The 10921-nt window shown below is 44.0% G+C and overlaps 1 protein-coding gene across 3 annotated transcripts; it reads left to right on the top strand.

Annotated features, from left to right (window-relative positions):
• Window positions 1-422: 422 nt before the first annotated feature.
• On the top strand, window positions 423-10631 carry LOC133485329 (polyunsaturated fatty acid 5-lipoxygenase-like). 3 transcript variants are annotated; one of them, XR_009790667.1, is made up of 14 exons: window positions 423-727; window positions 2859-3057; window positions 3128-3209; window positions 3635-3757; window positions 3973-4079; window positions 4155-4327; window positions 4450-4596; window positions 5536-5739; window positions 5813-5899; window positions 7195-7373; window positions 7565-7689; window positions 8631-8752; window positions 8910-9010; window positions 9583-9722. XR_009790667.1 is itself a non-coding variant. In XM_061788812.1 (14 exons), the coding sequence occupies exons 1-14, from the start codon at window positions 578-580 to the stop codon at window positions 10534-10536; spliced, it is 2025 nt and encodes a 674-aa protein (XP_061644796.1). In that variant the 5' UTR covers window positions 427-577; the 3' UTR covers window positions 10537-10631. The 3 variants fall into 3 exon arrangements, 2 of the variants coding, with proteins under 2 accessions (XP_061644796.1, XP_061644797.1); XM_061788812.1 differs by lacking the exon at window positions 7565-7689 and adding an exon at window positions 10357-10631 and having other exon boundaries at window positions 427-727; window positions 9583-9753; XM_061788813.1 differs by lacking the exons at window positions 423-727; window positions 7565-7689 and adding exons at window positions 1471-2259; window positions 10357-10631 and having other exon boundaries at window positions 9583-9753.
• The last annotated feature ends 290 nt before the right edge of the window (window positions 10632-10921 follow it).

Raw genomic sequence — 10921 nt, 5'->3', positions numbered from 1 at the left:
AAGTGTGTTTTAATTAGTTTAAGTGTCTTTTAATAAGATTTGTTTCAATGAGATTGTGTGGTAGGAGTTAAAAAAATATTTTTTTACTTACTACTTAATCCGTGTGGGTCTGGAATGTATCAGCCATTGTCACTGTATACGAGAATGGTAATTGTCCCACGCCTGTAATGCAAAAGGAGGAGCGCTGTGCTGCGGTATTTGCATTTATGTCACTGAATGAGAGTATAGTACCAAGCATTGTCCAGTGTCATATACAGATTTGACTAGTAAATTTGACCTCTCATATGACGCTTCAATTAACACCAGCCTTATGTATTGCTGTTTTGCTTCGTAAAGGGAAATAAATGCGTGTCGTCAGGTTGGATGAGGGAGGGAGTGTCACTGTTGTTCCCTTAGCGCACCGCCCATCTCTGCTTTACAGAGTTACACATTCTTGCGGCATCTGTGTAAGAGAAGTGAGGACATAAACAAAAGTGAGAAGTGCACTTTTGGGACCTAACAAACGAAGGTCGAAGTTGATGGGAGGTGGAATTGATATTTTCACCCGGGAGAGTGTTTTTTTGGAGTGTTTCGATCAATGCCGTCGTACACAGTGACCATCGCCACGGGAAGCCAGTGGTTTGCGGGGACCGATGACTACATCTACGTAACGCTAGTGGGCACTGAGAGATGCAGTGAGAGGACTCTGATGGACAAGCCTCTTTACAATGACTTTGAGAGGGGAGCGGTAAGTGAGTCTACATGAAAACGGCTGAGAATTTTTTTTTACATGTAATGCACGGCAACCAATGCATCACAGTTGTCATGTGGAAAGAAGAAGGTACAACCCCAATTCCAATGAAGTCGGGACATTGTGTTAAACGTAAATAAAAACAGAATACAATGATTTGCAAATCATGTTCAACCTATATTTTAACCGAATACACTACAAAGACAAGCTATTCAATGTTCAAACTGATAAACTTGATTGTTTTTAGCAAATAATCATTAACTTGGAATTTTATGGCTGCAACACGTTCCAAAAAGACGGAGGAAGTTGAGGAATGCTCATCGAACACCTGTTGGGAACATCCCACAGGTGAACAGGATCATTGGGAACAGGTGGGTGCCATGATTGGGTGTAAAAGGAGCTTCCCTGAATTGCTCAGTCGTTCACAAGCAAAGATGGGGCGCGAGGTTCACCTCTTTGTCAACAGGTGCGTGAGAAAATAGTCGAACAGTTTAAGGACAATGTTCCTCGACGTACAATTGCAAGGAATTGAGGGATTTCATCATCTACGGGGTCCATAATATCATCAAAAGGTTCCGAGAATCTGGAGAAATCACTGCATGTCAGCGGCAAGGCCGAAAAGCAACATTGGAATTGGGCTTGTACAGTTGAATTGGCAGTGGTGACGTTTCAAGCAACCTATTGCACACCTGCTCATGCATATTGTTCATTCAGTCATTATTCTTAGAGTGGCATTGAGGAAAGAGAACACAACGGGTCGGAAATAAAACTGAAATAATTGCTTTTGGGAAACAATTATGTGTTCAAGGTGTGGTGATTGCTGGAATTGTTTCCCCATTAGTTTGTTGAAATGATTGAATAGAAACTCAACACCCAATCCTAGAGCCTAGTACGAACCAATGTAGGAGATAACATAGGTCTTGGCAAAGGGGTGAAACCAGGGCCAAGCAGGATGGATTTAGCGGGGGCTAATGGAAGCTGTGGTGCACCAGGATCATGGTAGGAGGCGATTAAAGTATGGACCAAAGGGCACTTGTTTTATTGACCATGGCAGATTTGGCGCACCAGTTCCAAGGTAGAAGGAAATGGAATATGCACCACTTTGGGAGAAGAGTTAACCAAAGTTAAGGTAGGTGGGAGAGAAACTATAGAGCAAGGGGGGCATGGTACATGGACTGCAGTATGGTCAATTTGGTGCACCAGGAATAAGGTGGGAAGGAGTTAAGTTTGGAGGGGACAGCACCAGGAATATGAGTAGGGCAGCCTCACATTCGCCCAGTTCTACCTCTGACGCAGAGCACATGAGTCCTCTCACACCTGGGTTTTTGCTGTGTGACCGCCAATTCCGGCAAAGATTTTCAGGTCTGCTTCTTTTACAATGAAGGCTTTGTACATGCATTGGTCCCACCTCTCCCAGGATGCAGGTAAATCATCTCCATTAAGGTCGTGAGTGATCAACAATGGCTGTTCCCCTGCTCGTCCAAGTTCCCAAGATATGCTGACTACAAAGTGAATCATTAATCTTTGATGTAAGATGTGCTTATGTAAACTAAGAACGATTTAAGGTCAACCTAATGTCGTAGACATCTCCATACCACGCCTGCCCTTTTCACAAGGAGGAATTATGGAAAGGAAGAGATTCCAATCCTTAGTCCAGTCCCAGAGCTATTAAGGTCTGTGTCGTCCATCTACATCTAGTCTATACTGGTTTTTCCTGGGAGAAAAGTCTTGTTTCTAAATCACCAGACCCTGTTGGTCAACCAGCCTCTTTGGAAAGGCATCAAACCCTGATGTCTGTTCTTGCCACCAGTTAGCCCACATCGCGGTTCCTCCGAGTCAGTTTTCCTGGGCTGTGTCCAACCACACCACGTGGAAAACCTGCCACACAGACGCTTGCACTTTTGGACAAATTTACCAGCCAATGGCTCTGGGTCTGGACGCTCACTTTAGGACCACTTTATCGCTTTCACTGTCCACCCGAAACACTCTTGAACCACAGTAAGGTGGCAATTCTCGAAGGAGTATCCTCTTGTCTTCACATGTAAAAGAGATACCTTAGACAACAGATGACACAACAAGTGGAGATGTGTTGTATTTTTTCCAAACCATACAATTGATTCGCTCGCAGGTGGATTCCTACCTGGTGAGGGTAGACGAGAACCTGGGTGAGATTGTGTTGGTGAAGCTGGAGAAGAGGAAATACTGGGTTCAGGACGACTGGTACTGCAGCTACATCTCCGTAAAGACTCCGGACGGAGACAACTTGGAGTTTCCATGCTACCGCTGGCTGGTCGGTGACAAGGAAGTGGTGCTGCGAGATGGGCGAGGTAGAGTGACAAACTGAGGGTTATGTTCACTCATTTCATTCTATCACACTCACACTCTTTGGTTTGTTAGCTTACCTGCCGCAGGATGATAAGACAACCGTGGTCAAGCAGCACAGACAAAACGAGCTGGAGATGAGGCAGAAAGCCTACAGGTATGCTTCATCTGACCGCCAAGTCCGTTACTGAGCACCACGCTCTCTAACGGCCTTTTTATAGAAGTGGCTGCCATCTTTGGGAAATGTTCTAGTCGCTGTTACATTGCTGTTCTTCTCAGCCAATCGGAGAAGGGGTATGCCAAGTAGCAGACAAAACAAAAGGGTCAAGGTGATATGTTGAGGAATGCATGAAGTTACGCTGTTTTACTCTGATTTGAAGGTGTTTTCAACAGGCAATATCACACAAATATGTTCCCCAAAAAAGGCTGTTTTTTTTTTATATCCAGAGAGAATTGATCCAGAACCCATCATCCAATTTTCTAAACTCTTGGTGCATTGTACTCGCATTAGGGTACCAACCAGACTCTGCGTTTTGACAGACAAATATTTTTGGGGGAATATTGTTACGTTCCTACTTTTAGATGGATGGAGTGGCAGCCAGGCTTTCCAATGAGCATAGATGCAAACAGACACCAGGATTTGCCCCGAGACATCCAGTTTGACAGTGAGAAAGGAGTGGATTTCGTGCTCAACTTCAGCAAAGCGTATGTATTGCCTCCAGTTGCTTATTCGTAAAACTGACCCCACGATACTCGAAAGCGTGTATGAATAGTGTGATTGAAGTCACCGGGAAAAGAGACATAGCATTGTGTATCTTTCAGAAAAAAACAAAAACAAAACAATTTCCATTTCCATTTACCGCCCACGATTGTGTAAGCTTTGTGCTACACAAAGTGAATTGATAAACATGAATTTCCAGAATCGAGAACCTGTTTGTGAACCACATCATGCACATGTTCCAGTCGTCCTGGAGTGACTTTGACGATTTTGAGAGGATCTTTTTGAGAATCAAAAACACAATCTCAGGTCAGCCTCGGATCGGTCTTTTTTCATCGATCTCCTTTGATTCGGTCACATGTTGTCTGAACACTTCCACTCCAGAGTACGTGATGCAACACTGGAAAGAGGATTTCATGTTCGGCTACCAATTCCTGAACGGCTGCAATCCTGTCGTCATCCAAAAGCTCAGCAAACTTCCTGACAAGTTTCCCGTCACCAATGAAATGGTCGCTGTCAGCCTGGAGAGAGCGTTGACTCTGGAGGAGGAAGTTAAGGTAGGCTAACAATCACTCTGCCGAGGATTTAAGTAGGCTGCGGGTCAATGTACCCAATTGTGTTTTAGTGCCGACAATATCCCGATTTCTTCTTATTTCTTTATTCCCTTTGTGACTTCCAGGCAGGTAACATCTATGTGGCGGACTACGAAGTGTTAGATGGCATCAAACCAAACTGTACAGATCCGTGCACCCTGCAGTACCTGGCAGCTCCCATCTGCCTTATGTACAAGAACACACAGAACAAGATTCTTCCAATAGCCATACAGGTACAGCCGCATTAAACATGAGGAAGTCTTAGGCCACTTTTACAATCGTTTCCCTCCTTGCGTCCAGTGGTGGGAAATCATTCCATTTCAATTCCTGTATAACCTCGTATAATCTTTTGTTTTAGTGTGACGATAAGAAAGCAGACCATGTTCCTCTCTCTCTCGCTCTCGCTGATATTGTATTGTCACTGTGTCGTGAGACAAAGCAAGCGTCTGTGGTCTGGGGTCAAGGTCGAGGTGCTTTTATTGTCAATTCTTCCATATGCGTAACACACACAGAGAATTGAAATTGCGGTACTCAAGGGCCCACGGTGCTACATAGACGGTACAAATAATAACATCAATATAAAAAACAAAACAAAACTATGGTATTTACAGTATAAAAAGTAGCAATTGAATGTGCAATTTACACTCAAGTACTGCGTGTGAGTACTTTTCATTGTCCATATATCAAACCTTTATTTGTGAAGCACCTTTCATACTTCAAAAGCAACACGAGCGTGTGCTTCGGGGCGCAAACGATAAAAGACACAAACACAAAACGCCGCGACACTCGACACCCGTGAGTAAAAGTAGATCGAATACAAATGTGAATACATAACGTAGCTATCGAGACACGACTGAGGGCGGAGTGGAGCGACGAGGCGCCGTCAACAACAGAAGAACAGTGAGGAAACACTGCGGCATTCAAACATAAGAACTACAGCGCAAGACACACAAGTGCATAAATACATTCATAGAATACTGTAACAATAATGCAAAAGTCGAAAATAAATAGAAGGGACTGACAGATAAGAAGTGAACAGTTCAACTTTGGTGACCTAAAAGTAAATAAAGAGCGATATCAAATTACAGGTAAATATTAGCTATAAAAAAATTTGTGGGTCTTGAGCCTCCTTTGAAAAAGAGCAACGCGCTCTGCTGCTGCTCGTCCCCCAGTTGGGTCAGACCCCAGGCGAGGACAACCCCATCTTCCTGCCCACTGACAGCCAGCACGACTGGCTCCTCGCAAAGATCTGGGTGCGCTCGGCCGACTTCCAGCACCACCAGACGGTCACGCACCTGCTCAGGACACATCTGATCTCAGAGATGTTTGCCCTCGCCACCTTCAGGCAGCTCCCCGCAGTCCACCCCGTCTTTAAGGTCAGGCCCTCGCTAATGCATTTATTGCTAAGCTCATGGGCGACTGACTCGCCACCGATGTGCCCCTTCGCAGCTCCTCATTCCGCACGTCCGTTTCACCATCGCTATCAACACCAAGGCCAGAGAGCAGCTCATCTGCGAGTGTGGCATCTTCGACAAGGTAAGTGGAGTGAGCGAAGGATCCTCTCGAACCCAACTTGTTTTGCGACTGCAGAGACCCCACCCAGGTAGTCTACACCAGTTATCAGTCACCCGTACGGGTAGTGCTACTATTTTGCGGCACAAGAAGGCACGCTAATTACTGGGTTTTATGTGATGGCTTTCCATTCATGGTCATTCCATGACTTTACTGCTGTGTGAGGGTAGGTTAGTAACCGTAGGTGTGCAGTAATGTGCCACATTGACCCCATTAACTTAACTTTTGGGGGTAAATGTTACTTTTCCGAGTCGTTTTAATGCAATACACTTTTTACTTGGAATTGTTTTTGTTGAGAATGAACTTTACTTTTACTCTGTTGCATTGAGCTGTATTGCGTTCGCTACTTTTGTTTGTATCCATCTATTATTGCTTGTGCGAGAATTGATTTTTTGGGTTCATTAGAGACATGTCGTCACATGACTCTGTTTCCCCAATCCAACCTAAGTACTAACTTTTAGTTGCATTTCACCAATTAAACAGAGGCAGGCGGTCACAAAGTCTCCGCCGCCTCACACAAAAGCAAAGTTTTCAAAGTGACTAATTTGCAGAAACAACGGCGTGCCATTTCCGTTCAGAAGAGGCAAGCGTACCCATGGTCTCGCATTTTACCAGTCTATGGATAAGAACAGCGATGTCGTACGCTGTCATCCGTGCCCGTCTAAAAATGTCTACATTTTAGCCTACAAGAACTTCAAACTTCAGAAAACTTTTCTATGTAATCTCTCCTTGTGAGCCTATTAGATTCACCTATTTGTGGATTTTTGGTTTTCAATTTTTTTACACTTATCCCGCGCTTATTTAAGAATTGTTAGGCTTTAAAAGAAATATAATTATAATGGGCGTCAATTATCGGCCTTTTTTGCTATTCACAATGGGTCCCTTTCCCTGTGAAGAGCGGAGGTCCGCTGTACACTTACCTGGGTATCGGTTGTCGTGATAGACTATCGCGCGTTCTGAGTTTTTGTTACATCGACGCCTTAAGGACAGAGCTCCGTCATAAATTGAGGACCACCCGTCGTCGTATTTTCGGCTACAGAACTGTTAGTGTTGCACTTGTCTGCATTGTTAACTTCCCAACAAACTATTGATTTTGCACTTTCCTAAAAAGCAAATACTTTTTGTTGTGCTCTGTTTTTGTGTCAATACCACGCCACTGCTGGTCAGTAAGAGGTTCGACATGATGCTGACTCATCTGTGCCGTCAAAAAGGTTGCTGATCTTCAAGAACAACTTTGTGTGTTTCCTCTGGCCGTCAAGGCAAATGCCACAGGCGGAGGTGGTCACGTGCAGCTGGTTCGGAAGGCCACGAAAGGCCTGACCTTCAGGTCTCTCTGCTTCCCCGACATGATCAAAGCTCGCGGAGTGGACAGCAAGCAGGAGCTGCCCACCTACTTCTACAGAGATGATGGCTACAAGGTGTGGGAGGCCACCAAGAGGTGAGGACTGGACCCAGTGTGGATTGACTCAACTCAATTCCCTTTTTTGTAACTGCGCCACGTACATCATCTGGAGCAGTTCTAAATCGATGTTTATCTAATTGCATGACAAAACCATAAATCATTTCAATACAATGTCATACCAGAGATGCTGATTCCTAAATGTACTGTACATGTTTTGCTTTTCGGAGTGACGTAGCAAGTTTTGCTCTGACCGACCAATCCAGAGGATGGAAAAACGCCGATGTGACCGAAGGCCAGCGCTCATTTAATGGCCTGGGCAGATTCAATCTAATTGGACAAAAAAAGATAACATGTACGTACATACACGTGCTGGAAGCACTGAAGCCAAGAGAAAAAATGGTGCGAAATAAAGAGAATACACTCTTCGGGAATAAATTAGGAAATTAACACGACTTCATGGAACATTTAGAACCTTTGCTTCAAAATTTGGGGGGGGGGGGAAAAACCCAGAGACTTCCCAAACACATGGGACAATGTGTTATGGTCTGAGGTTCCTAATTCCAAAGAACACCAGGCCTGCAGGGAAGCATGGTGGTGGCGGCGGCGGCGGCGGCACCATGCTTTGAGGCTGTTTTTCTTCAACAGGAACTGTGCCCTGACACAAGGTGGAGACAATCACCAACAGTTTGAAATACCAGTCAGTGTTAGCACAAAATCAGCTTCTACTGCTAGAACAGATCAACTTGATTTGGTGCTAACCAGAGGCACTTTAAACGGTGCTCACTGTTTTACATTTGAATGTCAATGATTGGTTCTGAACACAGTGACATCCTCAGTTTGTAACTAAATAACTGTAACTAAGTGACTGTAACTGTAAGTAATACCGTAACTGAAGTAAGCAAAAAAAAAAAAAGAAAAAAGGAAATTAAAGGCCTACTAGAACATCTGAGCTTTATTTTTTTTTAGACACGTTAAATGGTGGCAGGTGTGTGCTGGCTCCGAATTAACATGAGTTTGAATATGATTGGTTCATTTTGAACACAGCCACATCACCAGTTATAAGCGGGTGTGCACACTTGTGCAACCACATTGTCTCAGTTGTTTTGTACTTTTCTTTTCATTTAAGTTGTACAGGTTATACGTCACATTGAAGGGGGGAAAACGTTTTGAAATGATTCCTCTTGATCCCATTGTTTTTTTATAGGACAAACCTGCCATTTGAACAGGGGTGTGTAGACTTTTTATATCCACTGTATTTGTCCTCCATACTTGAATTGTGTTGTCCTTTTGCAGCTTTATTTCCGACGTGGTCACTATTTACTACAGCAGCAACGAAAAGGTGCAGGGAGATGCGGAAATCCAGGCGTTCGTCAAGGACGTGCGCACCTTTGGCATGCATGACTTCGATTCCTGCGGTAGGTAACGCAAAATCTCCTCTCAAGGTAAAACTCACACAATGCGAACAAAGAAGCTCAGATGTTAGGAAACAAGCCTTTCCTGCATTTGGTCACAGCATCTGGGCGCGTTACACAAGCATACGTGGTTATGTGTGTGTTGGTCAATTCTTTGCAGAGTTTCCCAAGGCGCTGAAATCCCGCGAAGAGCTGATCGAGTACTTGACCGTCATCGTGTTCACGGCGTCAGCTCAACACGCGGCCGTCAACTTTGGACAAGTGCGTGGCGACAAAAGACAATTCTTTGGTGTTCATCACGTATATTGTGTGCGCACCAGTCAACACTGTGTTCAATTTAGCCAGTTTTAGCGATAGTCTTCACTTTGTCTTACCGCACAATGAAAATATCGGATAATTTGAATGGATGAAATTGGAAATATTTCGAATCATATTTAGTAATCATGAAATATTATACAGCCTGAAAGTGCAAAGTTGAGTTCAAAATTTGTAACATGATTTATAATAATCATTATCATATAAAAGATGACGTAATTGGAGCAGAATATACATCGATTGACAAATGTTCTATCTTCCATGATGGGGAACATTTTAATGTAGGGTTAGGGTCTCTAACAACAAGAATGTTATTAGGAAATATTGATCAACTTAACCACATAATATATTGATTGATGAAAGCCGTATTTTCTGTGAAAGTCTATGCTGATTGATATTTTAAATTATACTAAATAATAATAATAGCAATACTACTACTACTAATAATACAATCCAGTACAAGTGCAAAAACGTGTGCTCAGCTTAACAAACATTAACCTCATTGTTACTGTATCAAGTACGACTGGTATTCCTGGATTCCCAACGCTCCCTCCACCATGCGGAAGCCCCCACCCAAGCAGAAGGGTTTGGCGAACGTGAACCTGATCATCGACAGCCTCCCGGACCGAGGGCGCTCCAGCTGGCACCTGGGGGCCGTCTGGGCCCTCAGCCAGTACCAGGAGAATGAGGTGGGCGCAGGGGTGCATTTAGTCATTTGGGGGCTCGAGGCAAAGCGACTCACGGGGCCTGCCGCATCCGTGTACTGCAAAGATTATCATCAAACAAAAAAAGTGTGAATTTGTCCCTCTGCCCTTCGCATCTACTGCATCCTTCTCAGCCGACACTGACAGCAGCGCTATTGTCGCTTACGCACATGAGGTGTCACCGTGAAAAAGGTCCAAACCTTTGGTAGTTTTAACGACAAACTATTTCCCTTCACCTTCTCCTCTTCGCCACTCCACTGGGATAACTTGATTTTCCTTACAACCGCGCCGACTAGTTTTGCAACAAGTCTGCGCACCCGCAGTCACAAGATGGAATAGTCCATTGTATGAGAAGAAGCTTACACAGTGGTTGTATACATACCCTGCATGTCACACCCCATGATCTTGACTAAATATGAAGCGTGCCCAATTAGACTACCATTGTTTTCTCTTATCTGAGGAGTCTGAATTCTTCATCCTTTTTCATTTAATCAAACAGGAACTAACAACAATCATACGCAACTGTCTAATCATTCCTGAATGTAAAATCTTCCTCAATTTGAAACATATTCTTCTCCTGCCCCGCAGCTCTACTTGGGCATGTACCTCGACGAGCACTTCATCGAGAAGCCGGTGAAGGCGGCAATGGAGAAATTCAGGAAGACTCTGGCGGAGATCAGCAGCGCCATCAAGACGAGAAACCAGGGAAAGAAGCTGCCCTACTACAACATGTCCCCCGATAAGATACCCAACAGTGTCGCTATTTGAGGGACGTGCTCGTTCATATTGTGTCCAAACATTTGCTGACACGGTGTGTCATATTTTCAGAAATGCAGACAATAAAAAACAAACTTACCTCTAAACATCTTTGGACTAATTCACCTGTGTACGTATAGTGATTCTCAGTGTGGTAAGTGAGCTCCCTCTAGTGGTACATCCAGCCATCCATCCATCCACTTTCTGGAGTGCTTCTCCTCATGCGGGTCATGGGCGTGCTGGAGTCTATCAATTTTTATTTATGTTCAATTCATTTCAATTGAAGCATTATTTCAGTAGTTTTTTTTTAAATGTTCTTGTATTCAAGCACAGTTTTAATGTTCCAACGTCAGTGCAGAATGGTACAGTGGGTTCAAATAAGAAAAACAAAAAACCT

The sequence above is a fragment of the Phyllopteryx taeniolatus genome, chromosome 11 (assembly GCF_024500385.1).
Source record: "Phyllopteryx taeniolatus isolate TA_2022b chromosome 11, UOR_Ptae_1.2, whole genome shotgun sequence".
Classification (NCBI taxonomy): domain Eukaryota; kingdom Metazoa; phylum Chordata; class Actinopteri; order Syngnathiformes; family Syngnathidae; genus Phyllopteryx; species Phyllopteryx taeniolatus.
This window is presented reverse-complemented; position numbering and strand designations above follow the sequence as displayed.

Coding starts and splice junctions, on each gene's coding strand:
- LOC133485329 (XM_061788812.1), top strand. CDS start 578: ATGCCGTCGTACACAGTGACCATCGCCACGGGAAGCCAGTGGTTTGCG. Junction 3,210..3,634: donor ATGAGGCAGAAAGCCTACAG/GTATGCTTCATC, acceptor TCCTACTTTTAG/ATGGATGGAGTGGCAGCCAG. Junction 5,900..7,194: donor AGTGTGGCATCTTCGACAAG/GTAAGTGGAGTG, acceptor CTGGCCGTCAAG/GCAAATGCCACAGGCGGAGG.